At 26.2% G+C, this 23,510-nt stretch overlaps 3 protein-coding genes across 3 annotated transcripts in view; 1 reads left to right on the forward strand and 2 right to left on the reverse strand.

Moving 5' to 3' along the window:
• Nucleotides 1-54: 54 nt before the first annotated feature.
• LOC119662339 lies at nucleotides 55-8,968 on the reverse strand. The gene is made up of 3 exons (XM_038071939.1): nucleotides 8,645-8,968; nucleotides 2,738-2,841; nucleotides 55-315 (listed from the first exon to the last, which is right to left on the reverse strand). The coding sequence occupies exons 1-3, from the start codon at nucleotides 8,724-8,726 to the stop codon at nucleotides 121-123; spliced, it is 381 nt and encodes a 126-aa protein (XP_037927867.1). The 5' UTR covers nucleotides 8,727-8,968; the 3' UTR covers nucleotides 55-120.
• A 4,035-nt stretch (nucleotides 8,969-13,003) lies between these two features.
• LOC119662340 (reticulocalbin-2) lies at nucleotides 13,004-16,150 on the forward strand. The gene is made up of 4 exons (XM_038071940.1): nucleotides 13,004-13,246; nucleotides 13,388-13,661; nucleotides 14,097-14,244; nucleotides 15,446-16,150. Exons 2-4 carry the CDS (start codon nucleotides 13,454-13,456, stop codon nucleotides 16,101-16,103), a joined length of 1,014 nt encoding a protein of 337 aa, XP_037927868.1. The 5' UTR covers nucleotides 13,004-13,246; nucleotides 13,388-13,453; the 3' UTR covers nucleotides 16,104-16,150.
• Nucleotides 16,151-21,505: 5,355 nt separating this feature from the next.
• LOC119662342 (SPRY domain-containing SOCS box protein 3) overlaps nucleotides 21,506-23,510 on the reverse strand; it is a 3,156-nt gene continuing 1,151 nt past the window's right edge. The window contains exons 2-3 of the mRNA XM_038071942.1: nucleotides 22,152-22,767; nucleotides 21,506-22,085 (exon numbers count right to left, since the gene is read on the reverse strand). Coding sequence (XP_037927870.1) covers nucleotides 21,834-22,085; nucleotides 22,152-22,733 — 834 coding nt within the window. The 5' untranslated portion in view covers nucleotides 22,734-22,767 and the 3' untranslated portion in view covers nucleotides 21,506-21,833. The remainder of the gene's footprint in view (nucleotides 22,086-22,151; nucleotides 22,768-23,510) is intronic.

Raw genomic sequence — 23,510 nt, forward strand, 5'->3', positions numbered from 1 at the left:
AAAATAATTTGCTTTTGAATTCAGTTTAGTTTTTGTATATTTAACTTATGTAGATATTATTTATTATTTAAAATTTAACGCAGTTAAATTTATTTTCCGTTATTCAAATTTGAATTGTTTTTATTCGGGTGAATCAATGTGATAGTTGCTCAAGCTAGCTGCTTCACGACCTATATTTGATAGGTTTTCACGTGTAACGGATTCTGATTCCACGGGTTCTGCGGCAGTAAATTCCTTTCGCATCGTCCACATGTACTCGTTGTAGTCTTGTTTAACTGCTGTCGAGGACGACGCTACTACACGAAAACCTAAAATCTGGAAAGAAATTTTCATAACATAAACTTCTTAAAAAAGATATGCAAATTTACTAATTAAATAGAAGCATGTGACATTTTTTTATGGTTCATCACATTTATTATATAATTGATTTTTATTTAATTGTTGTAATTATTTTTTACACATAGCATTAGAGAAAAAAAACGATAAATTCAAGAGGTCTTCGTCAAACAATTATATGAGAAAAGAAGGTCCATTTTCCATATTAACATAGAGAAAAGCTGTGAAAGAAAATGGTTGATTGTATTGTTGTAATAACCCGTCACAGATAACAATTAAGATATTATAAACACGTATTTATGGTGGGGTTAGGATGTGGTTGGGTAAAGGATATGTGAAAGACGAGGAGATTATTAGGAAATAAAAGTGACTTAAGGATAAGTGGGATTTTAATTGAAGCTTACCTGCACTAAGGCGAAGGAATCTACCTACATAAATAGGACGGAGGCAAAAATTAATTTGATTTAAATTGGTGTATACATATGTACATGAAAACAGGTGGACAACATCATGGGGAATAGAGTTTCAGTGTGCCTTACACATTGCGAATTTACGCATTTATGCGTGACAAGCAACTGTTTAAAACATGTCTGCATCCTGACATTTATTGGGTTAACATAGCTCTTACTGCACTGAATAGGTGTCACTCTTCCTAAGAGATATTAGGCAGAGGATTGTTAAAAACTTTGTTGCTATAAAACATTGGTGTTGAAGAGAAAATTGCATCTGTGTAAAGGAATCTTAGATTAGATTTTAAAACGGGTTGGGAACTTGTCACCACGTCACTGCATTCTTTGAGAATTATTATGACATACCCAATTTAGTTCCATAGACGAGTAGCAGTTAAGAACGACATTATGTCCTTTGTAGAGATGTTACTCCACATTTGTATTTGATCTCAATGATGTTGACTCCATATCAATTGGTGTCGATATAAGAATAATACGAAGAAAGGGATTGACGAATGTATCTTGTGGGAAATACTCTATTTAACATGGTGTCATTGGGGTAACTATCTGTATGGCATGTAATTTGATATTTCTTAGATAGTATTTAATTGTGGTCTTTTACAAGAAGTTTTATAGATTCTACATAAAGATGGACAAGGTGGAGTTATTCAGTTGCACACATACGAAGATTTTGTATCTTACGAAGGTGATAATCTAAATTGCAAATTTTATCAAAAATATTCTATTGTTTGATGTCTGTTGACATTTCCATTGAAACAACTATTTGATTAATTGATAGTGAGTACTGTTATTTACAGCTACTTAAGAATTGTATCTGAGCAATAAATTAATTTAAATGGCTTTAATTTTCGTAAGATGATTTATATTTTTGTGAATATAGGTATCGACTTTAATTGTCCGTATGTATTTATTTTTCATGGGGCATCAGAACGTGTTTTTTTTGATTTTATATTATTTTTAATAATATAAAAAAATATAAAAATAATAACATACATTTTTTTAAATACTATTTTAAATACACTATTATTTTATAGTGTTTTGAATTATATATTTTTTTATATTATTCAAAGTTATATGATAAAAATAAAAACAACCTAAATCCCGGCAAAAAACTAAATATAAATATTTTTACAATTTGTAATGTAAATTAATAAGACAAAAGTGCATCAATAAACCCACTTTTTGCGTTAAAGTTTCATCCTCTGTAGATGTCGGTTGCCTATTGCTGCAGAACAATGCTCAAGAATTACTGTGCTATGTTTCAAAAGAACACAGTATAAGAAACATGAACCCATATGTTGAAGCACGAAACTGAACCAATACATATTTCCAAAGATTATTGATCACTGATATTTGGCAATATTGGAAACAGCTTTATGGTCAGTTCAAGAATTTATTTGAATAAAAGTTAAGGATTTGGATTTATAAGTTTTCTTATCTTTTACTTCTTCTAAGTGCTTTTTCGCTTCGAACGTTGGCTAACATGATTCACGAAAAGGCGATCTTGTACTGTTACAAAACCACTGTCTTAGATTCTTAAGCCACAATACCTTTCTTCTTGGGCCGCGTCTTTCATATAATACAAAATTTTCTGTATTATAGTAAATACAAAATACAAAATAAATACAAAACTGACAATTGTGATATACTACGTCACTGTATAAAATGTGTTTTGGTCATGACCAAAAAGAGTAATGACTATTCATCATATTACTGTCTATATAACATGGTCGTAAGTGCTCGTTACTGGACACTTTCGCCATAACCCGAGCTTAAGAAAAGCGTCAATTTTTACAATTTAGAACAATTAGCCATTAATAATTTTTGAAACAATTCTAAAACAAGTAAATACACTCATTTCATTAGACATTATAAGTTATGAATTTTTACTAACAGTGATTAATATATATATATTTATATGAAATACTAACCTCAAGAGCTGATAGTACTCTACAAGGATGCACCAAATATACTATTGTAGATTCATCACTGTAGCCGCCACATGAAAATTTATTTAATCGCTCAATTTCATCCGCTAAAGTTTTTTAATATTTGTTTTAAAAGTAAATATTAAAATATTTTAAACAATATTTTAACTAATTCAGACATATTAGCAAAACAAAAATATTGACTAATGTATAAATGATGCAAATAAAATTATTAATATATGTTTGCGAATGATTGAATTTAAAAATTAAACTTTGTGCAGACTTTAGATTTATTTTGTTAAAATAAAATTATACTTAAGCGTGTTTTGAATTTCTGTTTTTAAATTAAAATATTTAACTGTTTTGTGGAACAACTAAGTTTTACCAAATGCAGTTAAATTAAATTTTAAAAAAAAGTGTTTCAGTATCGGAAAATATTCTTCAGTTTATTGTAATTATACACTAAATTATTGTATCCAAGCATAGGAAAAGTTCAACCTGAAGACAAGATAAACAATGAAAATGTATTAGAATTTATCGATCGAATAAATTCATGCATGAAAGTACTATGACAGTAACAATCAATTGGTTTTTCGCGTGTGAAACGGATGCAGGCCCTGCCCTGGTCACAACCTTACAATTGACTAATTACAACGTTTATTACATTGTTGGAATTATTTGGAGTATTCAAAACAATAATTTCAAGTAAACAATTCTTTGAAAACAGTCTCTTTATCAACCTCTCTATACGAATTATAGATTGAGTCCCGTTGGTGCGTGTGGTTGTCATATATGTTGGATTTCAAATTTTAATGATAACTTTGCCTCACAATAAAAAAAAAACGGTTAATTAATGACTGGGCATTGAATAAAGAAATCGTGCAGGATTGCACTACTTGCACATCGTACAAATAGCAACTGTTAAAACAGATCATATGAGACCTGTTCCTTCTAACGCAGAATGCATCATGTATAAGTATATTTACGTAATTAAGAACTCAAAAGATATAGCTTTCTAAAAGTCAAATAGCAATATTCAACAAAATAAGTTTATATTTGGATCTATTATCAAATATTTCTATCATCACGTAAAAGGATTTTATCAGTCGCAGAAGAGTCTCAAGAAATTTTTTGTAAAAACATTACTAATTTTGTAGACATCATTTTGAATCTGATTGACCATAAATAAAGTCTCATTAGCAGAGGGTATAAAAATCATATTTATAATTTCTGTCTTGTGTAGTGTTTCAGAAGGTCTACAAAATATACTTCTTATGGTAACTATTACTTCTTCATTTAATGAAAATCCTTTTCTTATTTCTTCTTTAGAGGTGTAGATATATTCAGAACTTAGACTGAGTTCAATTTTCATAAATAGGTTGGCTCTTGTAATAATTCGTAGTTTAAATCAATAATTTTAACAACGATTTCGTGAAATGTATTAGAAAGTGCATTTTATTGCTGGAATATCACATTTTTTTTTCTATAATTAGTGTTTTTTTTTTCAAGAATGTGTTCGAAAGATTGCAGTAATCAACGGAGTCTACTTTTATAGTAGTTTGAAAATAACCTCAAGCGAAATTTTTTTTGCTTGCAAAAAACTATCACTAGAATTTTCCGATCTCTGATAACAAACCCACTGTGGAATGAAAGAGGTTGCACTACTTCATTGATTCTCGTTTCAGTTCAGGATTTCAGTGGTAATACCGAGTCTCATCCTTGTTATGTTTTCTAGAGTGCGCCACATGTTGCTAACGCTTGTCTCAAGTTGAAGTTGTATGCGAATATAGCAGCCATAATCCCTCAAAACTTGACAAAAAATATGCCTACTAAAGATCTATAAAATTCAAAGTTTTCAAATCTTGTAAGACATCTATTTTAAAACACATCAGCTCATTTATAAGTCATTGATTTTCAATAAACAGATTAACCGGATAAATTTACCATTTTTATATGATTTTATCTTAAATCTTTCTTTTTCAAAGAATTTAATCACTGCACGTAGTTCAACTTTATTCCATTATTCAATGAATACACTGATAAGTCAACTTCAAATGACTTGTAAACCAAGAGTGAATTTGACAAATCAAAAAGAAGTTTTGTCCATATTCTTATAAAAGATACATATACTATATAAAAATGTCGTCAAAGTTTTAGTTCTACTTTTGACGTATACATGGAGTTTCGCAAATTTATTCAACAATCTATTATAAACTGATTATAACTGCAATCACAGCGGTATAGAATTGTTTATGCAAATTTTCTACAATTTTAATTATTTTAAGAGTGCTATTATTATTCTTAATATTTCATTTTAAATTTTATTCGAATTTTTTCTCCATTACGTTGTTTCAAAATTATAGTATTTTATAGATGTTTCGAAGAGTAAAACCAGTTGTATATATAAATAAGGTGTAAATTAAAAAAACATTGCTTTTTAATTAATAAAATTAAAAAAAATCTTTTATTTCTACAAAACATGTTTTTATTTTTATTATTTATCAAAACACGCTAACTATAATTTATAGGTACTGTGAATCTGGTTATAGAATGTTTAACATGGACGCTAATCGAGCTGAAAAACTGACTAAAAAAAAAAAATACTAAACAATTTATTAATAGTAAGAGGAGGTTTATTGAGGGGAGAAAAGCTCAATCATTTATAAATGACGGCATAAAAAAGATATAACATTGTTTTAGAGTATGAAATTTCATTGAATTGACTTAAAAGTAATTCAAATCAATTTAATTAATTTATTTTCAGGTAATTAATAAATATTTCACCAAAATAAGTTTATTATTCTTACTCAAAAATAACAATCTATGTACAATACACATACCTCTTCGAAAACACTTAGATATAAAACTTAGTTTCAGCCATAAATATGTTATACTCAGGCACAAATTGTGTGAATCAAAATCAAAAACTTTTTATTTTTATTTAAATTGTTTGGTTTGCAAAAATAATTATTAATTCACGAAAACATTGTACGAATTTACCATTAAAATGTATATTTTTTCACACAAATAACATGTCAACAACTCAGATCGCACCATATGACAATGAAACCTTGTGCTCTGAGGCCTACCACAAATAGATATAAAATGCCAAAGAAAAGTTTAAAGCTGATGTGTCATTATAAGGTCATAAAGTTTATGTAGAGCTTTCGAGTAGTTCTAAGTTATATAAGTATTATAAAAACAATAAATTTATTTTGCATGACCACATTCACACTTACCTATTTATTCATGGGATTTGCTTATACTGTATAGTAATCCTGACAGAAGGGGAACTTAACACAAAGATACATTAAAACACCATCAAAATAAAAAGGAAAATGCTTCAAAAGTATCTATTCGATTTTTAGAAAATACGGTAAAGTACATTTTTATTTAGACCAGCTACTAAGCAGCATGCAATAGTTGTATTAAGGGTTATTAAATTTAATAAATCAGGCTAACAGCCTATTGTATCGATGATTTGGTGAAAGATGTTGAAGAATTGATAATTAAATAGCCATGGTTCTTGAACAAAAAGGAATGTATCATCAATACATTTTCGTAATAATAAGGTGTGATGGATGTTGGAATTGTAAGGAGTGTTCAAAAGTAAGCAGGACTTCTTTAAAACAAAGTTATGTGTAGTGAGGTCATCTATTGGCAGTATATTGTATTGAAGAAGTATACTTCAAAATTTTATAATAATTGAACGATAGAAATAAAGTAATTGATTTTCTAGTGTTAGTATATTTATGTTATCAAAAAAAGACAATTGTTTTGTGCTATTCTAATATATTTATTAGACAACAGATTTAAGTAGTGTCAGCTGTCTTGATTCCATTGGGTTACAAGAACAGTTGCAGCGCCATATGACACCTCTACTGGTTTACGTAAAAATATTTGATTTCAAAGTACGGTATGCCAAAAATTAAACAATATTAAGTATATGTCATGTGTATTAGAAAGAATTTTTCAAAATAAGTGGGCGTAGTTGCGATATCGGAATCGTGAAATTTTCTTCAAATTTCTTAAAAATTATACCGGTATTCGTAAAAATATGTGGGGAAATATTAAAAATCACCTAATATCTTTATTTAAAATCATGGAATTGTAATATAACATCTTAAAAACATCAAATTATTGCATTCTAATCGAATATTCAGAAATTTTGGTTTTATGATGGCCAAAATTATGATGGTATTTAATGTATTTTATTTTTGTTTATTTTAGGACTACCTTATGTATTGCTTGGCTTGCGTTAGTAAAGTCAAAAATTCAACACATTTATAGGATTTAGAACTGAGCTACTTTTACATTGTCGAAAAAAATTCATTTGCAAAATATAAATGTTTTATGGGCGTAAAAGTATTGTACCGATATATATACTGATGAATTTCAGACGATAGTCTATTATTATGATATTCATTCAAATATCTTAATATTTCTTCAAACATCATAATATTATGACAATATATGAATGAAGGATTTACTTTACTTACGCATGTAATAGATAATAGATGACTTTATAACAAATATCTATCATTAAAATAATCTCTTTGAATTTGGATGCCATCTTATATGTGAAATTTTTAAGAATTTAACTACAGAATTCTAGTATTTATTAAACTGTTGAAATCGTACTAATAAAGTATTTGACTTTATTTAAATCATTGTACTCATGACGTATTAAACTTTGTTATATTTACTAATCGATTTATATTTTTGGTATGATTATGTTGATTTTATATTTCCTCCAATTTATTGCAACAAAATTAAAATTTTTGTGTACAGTTTTATAAATAGAAGTGCTATTACAAGAGAACCTTAGCTAACATAATACAGTATTAATATAAATCCTTTCAGAGCCAATGTTTTAACTATTTACAATAAGAATTGGACCACCTTTTAAAGTTGTCACCTTTTATCATTGATATAACAGAAAACAATGAAATGTTGACATATTTTGTTTAAAAGACAACACCTTCTTGGTGTTGTTCCAAAGTTTTTCACCCTAAAAACCCTACGACAACGAAGCTATATAGACATACATTAAGACCGAAAAGTTTTCGGAAATTCTCATTTAAAATTCGCGCGCTGTATATTTTTCGATATTTTAAGTTTATGTAGTTTGGCAGCACTGTCCTTAATTACTATGCCAAAAATGAGCGCGATCTGTCAGACAGTTCGTTTACGGCAGCTGTTGAAACCAGTTCACCTCAGTAGGGCGTTGCGAAAAAAACAATGGAAAAAAATATTGAACAAAGAGTTTGCATCAAATTTTGTGTTTCGAACGAAATTTCGTGTGCAGAATCGTTGCGAATGCTACAAAAGGCTTATGGGGAATCAGTTTTATCGAAAACTCAAGTTTATGAGTGGTACAAAGCCTTCCAGGACGGTCGTACGACCGTCGAAGACATTTCGCAACGCACTACTGAGGTGAACTGGTTTCAACAGCTGCCGTAAACGAACTGTCTGACAGATCGAGCTCATTTTTGGCATAGTAATTAAGGACAGTGCTGCCAAACTACATAAACTTAAAATATCGAAAAATATACAGCGCGCGAATTTTAAATGAGAATTTCCGAAAACTTTTCAGTCTTAATGTATTATTTTGTGCAAAAAATTGCTTATGATGACAAATTTTACAAAAATCCGAAGCCAATTTGCGGCGCTTTGAAAATCATAATCGTGTCAAATTTGTGATATAATCTAGCGTAAAATGTGGTGTGGATGTAATTTATAGTACTTTAAAAAAAAAAGACATTACAAATTATTATTTAAACAAAAGAATATATCTAAATAAAAGGTTTATAACTGGAATATGCAGACGATGTGAATATAAACATTCAACTTAAAAGGACTTATTAATGAAAATGATTTATTTTAAAAGAATTGGTAAATATATGTTACCTTTTAATCCGGAAACCAGAACACGCCACGGATACTTATGACTGTAGGAGGCCAAATTACCACGAATTATAATGTATGGCATTTATAAAATTTTATCTCGCCAAAACAAAATGAGTCGAATAAGTGAATAACGAAATTTAATGCTCTTTAACATTAATATGTTTTATGGTCAATTTGATTATATGTATATAAAATATTTTCGTCATTTATTAAAGGGAGACACTGCTCGTATTAAATAGACAAACACATATTTTAGAATTATCTATGTAAGAGAGGAATAAAATTTAGTTTGCTGTGAACAATTTCCTGTACTTAAATAATTAAATTTTGTTCCTGTTGTAGGCAATGTCTGGCTTACATTAATTGCTTTTAGAGTTGTAAATGCTCTGTGAAGGGAATAGAAATATGTATTTGTTAGTTCTTTTAGATAGTACATAGTATATATATTTTTTTAATTGTGTGCACTTGTACATATATATTTTAATTGTGTTGATTATAATTTATAAATTCAGTACAAAATTGTTAAGTAATAACCAACATTAAGTATGTAGACAATTAAGACTATATATAGTATTTAGGTCATCATAAAACTTAAAAAGGAATTTCCACATGTACTCAGCTTCCCATACAAATCATCAAAAGGACACAAAAATAAAAAAAATTAAATGGTAAAACCATTTTAAAGGGCAATTATTTCATTTTATGCTTACGTCAAATTTTCACCAAGTATAAAGACTAGAACTAAAATAATCAATATAAGGCTACCTGATATTTTACTTATACTTATAATTGAATTAAAATAACCAATACAATCCTGTCTAATATTTTCATTAAAAATAGTTTCCGTACAATGTGCAAAGTAATGCAAGTGTTCGTAAGCACTGCATATTCGGGACAACTACATACATCATCGTAAGTAAAGAACTTAGGGCACATGAAATGTAGAATTTTAAAAATTCGTAATATCTCTGAAGCATAATATCTCCATATAAAACTGTAACTTATTATCATAATCCGTATGACGAAAAACATCGGCACATTGTCATATGATAATGTTAAGTACACATTACACTGATTACTATATGGAGTTAAATAAAATAATTCCCTCAACGTGAATGTTTCAATGTTTCTTGAAAGTACATAATTAGGAACAATAAGAAATCCTAAAATATTGTAGTTATATACAATTCTTTCATTTCATATTTGTGTATTCAATTATAATCTCTGTATAAATTGTACGCTATTGCATTACAATTTTCAAGGATTATATGCAATTTTGAATTAAAATAATTTCGCAAGTTAAATATTTTTATTTAAAGAGCTTTATGCTTACCACAAAGACATATTATGAAGATATTAAATAATTTTTCTAACTAATTAACACCTTAGTCATCATATATTGTTATTAACATAATTGCAAATGATGAAAATAAATCAGCAAAACCTTACAATTTTTTTATTCTTTTAATTAATGATGTCATATACGCTCATATCTATTTGAATTAATTCGTATGTGTTAAATACATACTACCCAAGGATTTTTCACTGCAACTTACCGAATGAAAATTTAAATATACAAAATCGATTTGAAATTAATATTTTTATAAATTCAATTACGTATTACTATTAATTACTAACATTATACTTCTGATATCTTCACGAAAGTATGTGAAATCAGCTGTCAAATTAATTAGAGGGCAGTGCGGTACAAAATGGAATTCAAACAAAAATTGGAGTATTTTTGCTACTAGTTTCAATAAATATATATTCCTTTAATTCGCATATTAATAATACACATAAAATAATGAATTAAATTGTATGTGAATTATTTTACGAATTCTGCATAATAGTGTAATTTTAATTGCTCTTCTTTTTGTTTGTACTCACGTCTACAACTGCCAATATTATTATAATAAATATTTCCAAAATTTTTGCTGATACAAAAAAAACGATATGAAGAGAAACATAATTTGTCAAATTTTATTTAATAAATGTTGCACTTACAGCACTGCAGACGACAAGCAAAACGTAGTTATCAGCTTGAAATGTTTATGGTTAAACAAATTTTTTATAGATAGTGGTATATATGGTTGATAAAATAGATTGAGGTAAAATAAAATGGATTTGATTTTTGGTCAAACGGTTTAGGTTCGGAAAGTGATTTCTTTTTTTTTTTAACAAAAAATGCGTAATGTATCAATTTATATTTATAGTATTTATATAATAGTATTTATGCCTTTTACATTCTTACGTACCATGCCTTTTACATTTTTTTAAATAACGAAGCGATTCCTGTCAATATCAGTACATCCGCTAATTCACATCCTGAAATGTGGAGCAGCATCGACACTTTTGAGCGACGTGAGTCTCTCTTTGATTATATTCTTGCAGGTGATTTGAAAATTACATTTTATAAGTATTCATTTGATATTTTACTAATATCAAAGGTGACATTGCTATTTCTCAGTTTGAAAAATTTCTCATTTATCATTTTAATAAAATCATAAGGTGATTTCTGCCTTTGGGTTAATCCCTTATAATCGGAGGTTATGATTTTTACAAGGAGGTATAAAATCGTCACCTTTTCTTCATCACAATTTAGTGACACTTCGATTAGTATAAGTACGAATTTGATATATATGGAGATTATTTAAATAAAGTAAATAAAGTAACTTGTTCCATTTACTGTTGTTAAAAATCAGATGGTTTCAGATGAAGTTTCTAATCTTAAATAGTGCTTTGGATCTACACTGCTGTTAATGAACCTTCCTTTATATGTGAGTGACAAGCGTTTTTGATGGCAAGCATTTTAAAAGCTGTCTACGACTGCTCGACAAAGTAAGAAGGATAATTAGCGATCTATTCACGTTATTTAATTCTTTGCCATTCAAGATTTTGTTAAATCAGTAAGCGAATTTAGTACCAACCATACAATACTTTAAACCCTTGATCCAGATCTTAAATATGGAACGTAAGTATACTGAATCAGGATTTTCTATCCCCTAGTTTTATTGATTACGTTGTTTAGGGATTGATAATTAAAGCCAGACAAGATGAAGATCCTTGTCAGATCATAAGACTTTCTTGATTTAAATTGAATAAAACTCGAAGAAGTAAATTATTTCAATTAAAACGGAATTAACTGAGTGTTACAGGATCGTTGCAGAGGGACCATTAGTTTTGGAGTGCATGTAATAAGAGTTGGTCTGCCCTCTAACTTTTTTCAGGGTAATTGGTCTGCGAATGAGAAGAAAACTGTATTATAAACAATGTGTCAGTGCTAATGGTTATGAGAAGATTCAAAGTCTTTGGGCCCCTTTTTGTACTGACTTCTACCCATTAGGAGGTCCTTCAGATCTGACATACGAGCAGTGTCTCCTCCGTTGTAATAAATAAAACATTTTTGTGCTCAAGTGAGCATTAATGGACAAAGCTACCCCTTTAACCTAGCCTTTTGATGCATTTTATATTATATTATATTATATTATATTATATTATATTATATTATATTATATTATATTATATTCATATATATTAATATATATATTATATATATATATAATTATATATATAATATATATATACTTATATACATCCTTATTATATATTAATACGTTTATTATATTAATGTTTGTTATAATTATATTAATACATATCATATAATATTATTATAATACTAACCATAATTATTATTATTATAATTATTATGCATAATAATAATTATATTATATATTATATTAATATATTTTACATTGTTATATATTATTATTGTACATGTATAATATATATAATATAATATTTATTGATAATAATAATAGAATAATTATATTATATATTATATTAATATATTTTACATTGTTATATATTATTATTGTACATGTATAATATATATAATATAATATTTATTGATATATATATATATATTAATTAATATATTATTTTTATATATATTATGTATACATTATATTATAAAAATAATATATTAATAAATATATATATATATCAATAAATATTATATTATATATATTATACGTATACAATAATAATATATAACAATATAAAATATATTTATATTATATTATATTATATTATATTATATTATATTATATTATATTATATTATATTATATTATATTATATTATATTATATTATATTATATTATATAACAGTTGTTATATTCCGATTTAGTAACTGATCATACGACGAGTTTGAATCATTATTTTTCAAACTTTTTTTCAAACTTTTTTTGTTGTTCCATTTTCACTTTGTTCGTATTGGTATATTATTGGAATTTTCTATGCTGGGCATTGTTTAGAAAAGGTGTTAAAATAAACATTGAAAAATTGTTGTTTTATTTTTAAACAGTAGATTATGCCAGTAAATTTTTTAGTAAGCAACCATATGGAAACTAAATTTATGTACAAAATTTATATATAAATTTATTGGGTTGCTTAAGGTCACTAAAGTTCATGTACTCTTTCTGGTGTGCCTGTGCGTTAGCAGAAGATGTTAGCCTGTGATATCTTTACATAATTTTCTTCGTTCTGCAGGTTAAGTTATTTTGCAAATTAGTCTTTGGCAGACTTTTGCTATAAGAAGGAGGTAAGTTGTCATACAAAATGAAATAAAAATTATAAAAATTAAAAAGTCATCTAATTAGACTTATGTGTGTGTAATCTTTAGAATTTTGCATAGGCAAATAAACATTATAAATGTATTGTAATATTAAAATTTTTCCAATAGATCTATTTGACTGCGTTCGTTCCTAAACAACATATTCTGACTGCGAAACTGATTTGTTTATTTAAAATGGGTAAATTTGTATTAGTGCTACTTATCACGATGTTTGTGATTATTGTTAGTACCATGCCTACACAAGCTGCTATAGCTCCGCACAAACATGAACGACACAATAGCAAAGAACGAACTAAGGATGGAATTTATTTGCCGAAAGATGCTCATCATCATAGTGAGAATGGGGAACACAATGTAGAATTCGATCATGAGGCTATTATTGGTAAGTTTTTACATAATTCTATTATTAAATAAAGTAGATGTATGCTTAGTTTGGGCAAAATTAAAAAATAGATTTGAAATAAATTTTTTTTTTATGAAGACGTTTTACTATTTAAAAATAACATTTCCAACACCTTACTTTAAGCGAATTTTCATATAAAATAATCATAGAAAACCTTATTAAGATCGTAATACACTTAGGCATTAAACATAGGCATAACTAAATTCTTAAAAATAAAAAAATTTTTTTAGATATTTTAGATATTTTCATTCCAATTCAAAAGTAAAACATTCATGCATATATAATACTTGAGTTTTTAATTTTAACACGTGTGGTTTTTTATTCTTTCTTTTATGCTTAGGCGTAATTAATTCAATATTAAATTTATGCGCAATAAATTCTTTTTCTACTATTTCTCTAAAAAATATATTTCAGGTAACGTAAAAGAAGCGCAAGAATTTGATACGTTGTCACCGGAAGAATCCAAACGCCGTCTAGGAATTCTTTTAAAAATGATGGATTTAAATGGAGATGAGCACATTGATCGCCATGAGTTACGAGCTTGGATTTTAAGGTCTTTTAAGTGAGTTTTATGTTGTAAAAATAACCTTTTTATGCTGCTAACAATTTGTTATATTAATATCATTAACAAATATGCTTTAAAGAAATATATATATGTATATATATTTGCCTAAAAGATGCAGTTTTTTATATTCTTAATCAGGGCTGTTCAGATCGCGGGTCAAGACAAATTTCTGTACAGATTGGAGAGCCGCAGAAACAAATACATACATTCAAAGCTGTTATTATAAATATATTATAACATTATAAACACGGTTATAATTTTAAATTTAATTTTCTTAATTTATCAATTTAAATTCATTAATTTGGTATACCGTAAAAATGAAATACCATAATGTAGTTTTACCAGTAAACCAAAAGAAAATTTGCGTAATTGTAGTAGATTAAAAACATGTCGCGAGACTCACAAACATTAGTCTTGGGCCACATGCGGCCATACTTTGGTCAGCCCTGTTTTTAATAAACAGTGAGAAATCTCCTAACGGACATTTCTATCAAATAACATCAAATCTTAGGTGGACAATTTTTCTAGCTAAATTGGGATTTTAAAGTCAATTATGACGAAATCAACTATTTCTAAATAGAGACTGTTATTTTAATAGAGAGTATATTTTGAACAGTAATGAATTATTCTTCAGCTGGTTTATGATTTCGTCATAATGTAACACAACAAGTGAATTGGTTCATACACTTTCATCGAAAATGAACAAAACTTCCAGTTAGAACATAGAAGTCAAGTACGGCTTTATGTCAGTTAACTAATTAACACAGACGCTGAGCTTCCAATTTGACAACCTTTGGTAATTGTAGCATCCAAAAATTACTTACAAATAATTTAAAATAAATCATATTTCTAAAAAGCCACTGATGTTGGGAACTTGACAATACTCCAAACAGCTTTATGGTCAGCCATAATTCAATTAATTAAAAATAATAAAATTTTGTTGTTGTAATTCACAACTGTTTAAAAACGTCTCAATTAAAACTTTTCTAATAACTAACATTGTTTTAATCATTTCAATAAAATAAGTGTACGCTCAAGAGAGTTTTTACTGTATTTGCTTTTTAATATCTGGAATGTATGTACTTATATTTGCAAAAATAATGTTCATGCTAATCTGTTTATTGTTAAACTCGTAACGTACTTTCGGTCCAGTTTTTAAACAAATAATTAAAACAATATATATATTTAATATTTGTAGAAAATTGTCAGAGGAAGAAGCTGCTGATCGTTTTGAGGAAATTGATCAAGATGGTGATGATAATATAACATGGAAAGAATATTTACAAGATGTTTATGCTATGGAAGATGAAGACTTTAAAAAGGAAGTAATTGATTTTGATAGTTATGAAGAAGAGCACAAAATGATACAAGACGATAAAGAAATGTTTGCTGCCGCAGATATAAATAAGGATGGTGTGCTAAATGCTGAAGAATTTGTTCATTTTCAAAATCCGGAAGAACATCCACAGATGCTACCCATTGTGTTAGAGCATACAATGCGTGATAAAGATCTCAATAATGATGGTAAAATTGATTTTCAAGAATTTATTGGTGAAGCTGGAAATCAACATGACAAAGAGTGGCTTATTGCTGAAAAGGAACATTTTGATAACGATTTAGATAGCAATCACGATGGTGTGCTGACAGGCAATGAAGTTTTAAATTGGGTAGTTCCTAGTAGTGAAGATGTGGCTAAAAACGAAGTTGATCATTTGTTTGCTTCAACAGATGAAGATCATGACGATCGTTTATCATTTTTAGAAGTTATAAGAAATTACGAAACTTTTGTTGGAAGCGAAGCAACAGATTATGGGGACCATTTACAAAATATTCATCATTTTTCCGATGAGCTATAAATGTTCAAAACTGATTTAATTATTTAATGTTTTACTTTAATAATATTTATTTTGTTCAGTTTTAATAAACAATATTGATTAAATTTAATGTTTAACTTACTACATAACTATTTTTATAATAAAAATGATATGTGATCATAATGATGATAATATAATAATGATAATTTAATAATGATAACATAATGATAATATAATAACGATAATATAATAATGATAATATATTAATGATAATATAATAATAATAATATAATTATAATAATGATAATAATAATAATACTGAAAATATAAGTTTATATGTTAAATTAAGAATTTATTATTTTAATAACATTTTTGAAATTTTTATTTTTATTTAATTTTATTACATTTTTTGTCCTTTGTATTTAATATTTATATTAAAATAATATTTCTAATTAAAATGAAAAACTAAGTCTATATATAAAATTACGAATAATGAATTCTCTTTAAAAATATCATAATAATAAATTTGATTATTTGTAATATTTATATTATTTTTTTTCAACAAATTTTTTACAAACAATTTTTTTTTATTATTATTATTTTTGGAAACGGCTAATTGGTCAATTGTTCAAAATAATATACATATTTTTAAATTTTTTAAAAATTGTATTTTATTTTCGCCAATATTTCGACTATAGTCTGATCAGATGATTATAAACGAAATATAGATAAAAATAAAATATAATTAATATATATTAATTTAAGAAATTGTGTATTATTTTCAACACGACTAATAAGTACGTTTTAAAAATTTAAACAATAAATAAAAATTTTATATAAATGATAATAAATAAATAAAATAATTTTATTAAAATAAAAATTCTAATTATTTGTCCTGCTTCTAAGAAACAAATTAAGTTCATTAACTCTGTTATTTATTTGTGTTTTATATAACTATTATTTTACCTAAATATTATTAAAAATTTTTTAAGTTTTTATTTGTAATTTAAAATGTGTGCCAAAAGAATAAAATCTGAAATAGTTAGTAAATTGAAAGAGCATAAATTATTATTCTAAGTTAGTAAAATAATAACAGTTATAAATAATGTTTGTGTATTAAGAAATGTTCAAAAATAAATTTATTCAAGACTTTAATTTTCTTCAGTTTCATTTTTAATCTGTATCTGTATTTAATTTATAAATGTAATTACTATATTTAAAAAGAAAAAAATATATCAAACAATCATAAAACATAATCAATTTTGTTTGTTTCAATTTTATTAATTTGCTGTATTGAAAATAATAAATTTTTTATTATTATAAAATTTTAGAAATATGGAAAGTTTGTTTATTATGTGGAGTTGTAATTGTAAGGGCATTTCTTTGGTATTCCGCATATAAAATGTAAGGCAGGTGTCTTGAGACGAACACATTTATACAATTTCAATGTAAAAGTAAAATTAAATTGAAAATTTTAGCGCAACTTATTTATTCATAAGTTTCTGGAAGCTTCCAATGGCTAGCTAGCCTTAGTTCAGTAACGTAAATTATTCAATAGCTTCGACGAACCAACAAAGTCTTAATTAAACAACAGGGCTTGATAATTCTGATAGATTAATAGAAATTTATAAATTTGCCATAAAATATTAAGGCTTATAATACTTAAAATACTTTCTCGATTTATGTGGATATTAGTGGTTTCACATTTCGCTTTTATATTGTTTTTACATTTATATTTCAGTTCTTATTTATGATATGTTGATTTTTTACATTATATGTATAGCTCTTTAGATTATCTGATTTCTTAAGTCTATATATACTGTCTTCTATAAACTTTAGAATACTTTACCTTATATTTTGTATCTTATCTATCAAGATAAGACACTGTGTTTTCACGTAGATCCTTGTGTATATCAGCGTTTCTATTGTGCTATAAATAGATTATTCTAATGATTAATATTGGTTTTTAATTGTTATTTAAATGTCAAACTTTCGAATTGTTATTATTATTATTGTTATGTTAAGGAAATTTGCATTGCGACCTAGAGATTTATTGTGTTCTCTTCACAGACTTAAAGTATTTCTTCAAGTTTTACTTAGGTACAGTATTGGTTGTAGTTTGAACCTATAAGACACAGTTCTATTTATTCAAGCGATGTGAAAAAAGACCACCAAGGTACTTCTTTTGTATATGTATCAGTACTGGGCAAACTTCAAGAACAAGGACAGGCCAATTTTTTTCCCAATAAAAACCTACAAGTTATAGTACATTATAAGAAGTTTCCGCTTTTGTAAAATAATAATTTAACCCACAGTTTCTTGTCAATATTTCTGTAACTAATATTAAATTATTTTTTTTTAGTTGTATACAATCCTTAAACCACTCTATAAGTGTCTTTATAAGTCTCTTTAAGTGATTTTAATTATGATCGGGTAAATGATCCCAGTATAGCTTTATTTGTTTTCTCTTTTCTTTCTGAATAGATAAAAAGAAATTACATCCTCCCAATAGGCAGAATGGTATGGGCCTATATGTGAGTTTAGCTTTATGTCAGCACTATATATAGTCAGACACATGATCAGAAAATTCAAAATTGATACTGATCAAATTAATCAGTTCAAAATTAAATGGAACTTTAGGATCATTGATATAACTTGATATTGATCAAATGCATTTCTTCAAACCACTACAAGTACGAGCATGCGCACACCCAATGATGTATACAAAGAGATATTTCAGTGTTTCAAAATAACAATCCTAATACTATGTTCAGACACACCTTAAATTTGGAAAATGGTGTTTAGAGAATGTAATTTTTATCATTTGATTTGTAAACAAAAACATATGATTTCCTTGATTTGTAGCAGTATGAATACTTTCGAAGTTAACTTAATTTCATTTTTACGAAATTTAGGAAATCAGCCAAATTTCCTGAACATAGTATAAAAAAATTAACATAAAAAAAAATTAGAAAAAAAAAATAAATATTACAAAAAAGATAAAAACATCCTACTTGAGATGAGCCTTGGGCTATATAGTGAAAATATTTTCGATGTCTGATTAATTTAGTATATCGTGGATTCGCTATCAATTCAAATCAAAATAAAGTAAATTTATTAATAAATAATTTTCTCAATAATATTTATTACATCCAGGTTAAAGTACATATAATTATTTTTTTTATTTTTTTTTTAAGAATTTACGTAAATACTACTTTTACATTACATTTATAATTGTTTTGTTACATTTCTATGAATGTAATTTGAGTTTTTTTTTCTGTAGAAGTTTCATGACTAGATTCACTCATATCTTTTATTAAATATTATAATTATTATCATATTATTATATACAAAAAGAATATATATACTAGAATTATTTATTATTTTTCCATTGTGTTTTATTAAACTAGATCATATTCAATGAAAAATAGTCCATTTAGCTGGTATGAACAAATTTTTAATTTAATACAAATACAAATTTTACAGCAGATGTGCTACGTGTAAATGTCCGTGGGAAAATTTTACTTTCAAAACTTTCATATATATCTATACATATATATATATATATACGCTGAACTGCTTATAAATATTAAATAACACATTTATGCAAGATTTTGTAGAATTTTTAATGAAAACAATTACTTAAGTTTAAAAATGTAGTAGCAATCGTGATCATTAGAGCGCAATTGTGTCGTTCGACTTTTTCCAAAATACGAATACGGGTATTTACATTTACTTACATATCACAATATTGCACCAAACTGGCCTCTTTCAATTTAATAATTACCTAGTATTATTTATACTAACTAATGCGAATAAACATTATATCATTATATCATTATAGTTAAAAACTTTGTAGCAGACAATATGAGTATATAAGTGAATTCATTTGTAATTCAATTATTAAGCACAACAATAATAAAAAAAAATTATTTTAGATTTTAATGTTAAGTATACACAGATAACTTTTACAAACGACATACATACATACATATATGACATATAAATGCAATTCTTTTACATCTTTAGTTAGAAGCTTAAGACTAGACTTAATTTCTAATGACATCAGTGACTAGTTTGAATAAAAAGACGTAGTTTTTTTTTATATTGGTTAGCAATGGACTGTACTGAAAGGACATTTCTAGAGAAGCTTATCTCTTTCAATAACGTCATCACTAAAAATGTGTAGATAAATATTTGATTATATACATACGTAACAGTAGTCTGATCAACCTTTGTGTTAAACACTATTAAATGGTTATCAGAGAACTTTTTACCATATTTTATCGTATTTTCCTGTTTTCAGTACAAGGAAACTTTAATATATTTTAATAATTTGTAAATTATAACAAGAATTACAATTTTTTCTTAAAAACATACATTATTCACACACATATATAGTTTATAAATATGAATATATATCTCAAAGTCTTAAAGCATAAAAAGTCTTCGTCCACTAACATGTTTTTCTATTTTATAACCCGAAATTTATGCAACGTTTTTTAGAAAATTTATCTTATAAAGAAATACATATGTATGTATAAAGCACACATACAAAAATGACTCATTAATTTTAATATGTTTAAATATAAACATATCAAAATAATTAATATTCAAAATAAATTATAAATAATTATATGGTTTAAATAGTTTTTAAGTGTAAAATCACTGTGGTAAAAATCTTTTCAAGTTCTTTACAGGATTTGCATTAAAGACGATAAGGACGACTCATATATGAGGATTAGGATTAGGGAAAAAAAATTCAAAAAAAAAGTTCTTTTTAAAGAATTAAAAGTTTAAATCAGTTTTGGTATTAGATAGCGAAATTACTATAAACTCGTCCACATAAGGGAGTAAATGTTTTTCTATAACCAACTCCAGAATAAAACAAAATAAAAGGAAGTTCTTTAGAGTTAGGCACATCAAGTTACAATCCAACTAATATATGTAAGTTCCTATAGATCGTTTTTGTGATAGTGATTTTTTTGTAAGAGATACTATCACAAAAACAATAGCTTTAGTTGGAGGCTTTGGTGCTTAAGTTTAGTATTAAAAAAAAATAAAAGTAATAAAACTTTTCAATTTCTATTATATTTGCGGCAAGATTCAATATCTGAGGTGCCTCAATTTGACAACGTATTTAAGTAAAGTCTAAACGGCTCTATACTATATGCCAATATAAATTAGTTCTCGAGATATTGAGGTATAAGATAGTTCACTTTGTACAATGATGACACTAACAAATCCTACACAAACCATCCATTGGCTACTTGCATAAGTAATGCCTTCATTGATATCATAAATAATTTGTATGAGATGAAAAAATTCCCACAATTTTGAAATTTAATTGCCGTTCGATCTACAACAATGTATCATCATTCGCACACATATAATAAATTGAAATAGACATACATTTAAATAAATGCGAGAATGAGAGCTTTAAGCTCTTCCACATCCAAAATAAACCATATAAAAAATTTTCATATAAAATTTTGCGAATAAATCATGAGTCAAGTGTTAACTTTGAAATTAATTTTGATTTAAAAAAAAAATTATTTTTTGAATAGCTGAGCGAAAGAAATTAGTTGCCGGTTTTTGATAGGCATTAGAGACCTCAATAAAAGTTGTCTATCAAACCTTATCTTACAGTTTATTGTGAATAACCAAATAGCAGATAGGGCTTGATTTTTTCTCTAGTCTTCATAATAAGTTTTATGCTATATATTTGCCTAATTGATATATACAATTTTAATTTTTTATACTTAGAAATGTTTAAAAATCGCATAAAATATCGTAATTATCTACCTGCCTTAAAGGTGCCGCGTCATTGAATGCCTCACTTAAATAAGCTGTAATAATTGAAGGTAATTTAAGTTCGGGCAAATCTTCTCGACTTTTAATATGTTTTATTACTTCAGCTCGACAGCGATCTTGCAAATTAACAAAATCGCGCCGAGCACATTTCAGAGTCATTTCAGTTTTTGCTGCTGTAGAACAAACGATAGGATAAAGCGGTTCCTTAATCTAAAACAGTTAATGAAATGATTTTTGATAAATTGATCACATTTTTTATGGAATGTTAATTTGTACCTTATCTAATCCTCGAAAAGCCACTCCCAAGCATTTACCGTCTTTATAGTATGTCAATGTGCCTTCAATACCATCAAAAAGTACACCAATCACTGTCGCATGGTTCTCTTTAAATCGTTTTGTATAAAGCAAAGCTACTCCTTTATGCCATAGGACGCCTTTGTGAGATAAGCCCCAACCGTGTTCGTTCTCTCCGAGCATATTACGAAAAGAACTAGCATGTAAACGACAACTTTTTGTTCCAATACCAAACATAATGCTTGTGCCAAAGACACGTCGTGACACATGCAGTTCCCAATAAAAGCGTCCATTATTAAGTGGACGTTTACCTTGCACACCTGCGGTACCCTTACTCCAATTGGGATGAAAGAAAACTGTTCTATTATTTGGACCACTTAAAACAACTTCTTTTGAACGGTGTCGTTTGCTCCATGTCCAATTATCTTCGCATCCATGCTCAAGAGGAATATTTTTCTTTCGATGAGAAGGTGCAGGTGGTGATGAGGCGCTTGCATCGGAAACCATTGATGCACGTTTAGGTCTAGGCGAATTACGCGCACTATTCTCATCTTCAGAAATCATTTTTTGATTTTCCTTTTATATTTTGTAGTATCAACTAAATTGGATAAAAACATTTAAAATAACATTAATTATATAACATTAGATTTAAAAAAAAACTATATGACATAATATAATATAATATAATATAATATAATATAATATAATATAATATAATATAATATAATATAATATAATATAATATAATATAATATAATATAATATAATATATAATAATATAATATAATATAAATATAATATAATATACAATATAATATAATTTACAATATAATATACAATATAATATATAATATAATATAATATAATAAAATCTTATAATATAATATAAAATAATATATATTATATGGTATGGTATATTATATTATACCATATAAAAAAAGTAGTATAATATAAAAAGTGTTATAATATAATAATAATACGATGTCATACATAAAACAATATTTATAAAGTAATATAATATATAAAATAATATATATAAAGTAATAAAATATATATCATAATATAATGTAATACATAAAATAATGAAATGTAATGTATAATATATAAAATAATATAATATATTATATTATAAATAATAATACTACATAATATAATAAATATAATATAATATAATAAATATAATATAATATAAATATAATATAATATATATAAATAATATAATATATAAAAAATATAACATCAATATAATATAAATATAACATATATATATAATATAAACACAAAATGGACATTAGGAAAGTACAATATAAATATAATATAAATAGAACGAAAAAATAATAT

Source organism: Teleopsis dalmanni, chromosome X (genome assembly GCF_002237135.1).
Source record: "Teleopsis dalmanni isolate 2A chromosome X, ASM223713v2, whole genome shotgun sequence".
NCBI classification, from domain to species: domain Eukaryota; kingdom Metazoa; phylum Arthropoda; class Insecta; order Diptera; family Diopsidae; genus Teleopsis; species Teleopsis dalmanni.

Coding starts and splice junctions, on each gene's coding strand:
- LOC119662340 (XM_038071940.1), top strand. CDS start 13,454: ATGGGTAAATTTGTATTAGTGCTACTTATCACGATGTTTGTGATTATT. Junction 13,662..14,096: donor CGATCATGAGGCTATTATTG/GTAAGTTTTTAC, acceptor AATATATTTCAG/GTAACGTAAAAGAAGCGCAA. Junction 14,245..15,445: donor TGGATTTTAAGGTCTTTTAA/GTGAGTTTTATG, acceptor TAATATTTGTAG/AAAATTGTCAGAGGAAGAAG.
- LOC119662339 (XM_038071939.1), bottom strand. CDS start 8,726: ATGCCATACATTATAATTCGTGGTAATTTGGCCTCCTACAGTCATAAG. Junction 2,842..8,644: donor TCTGGTTTCCGGATTAAAAG/GTAACATATATT, acceptor AAAAAACTTTAG/CGGATGAAATTGAGCGATTA. Junction 316..2,737: donor GAGTACTATCAGCTCTTGAG/GTTAGTATTTCA, acceptor ATTTCTTTCCAG/ATTTTAGGTTTTCGTGTAGT.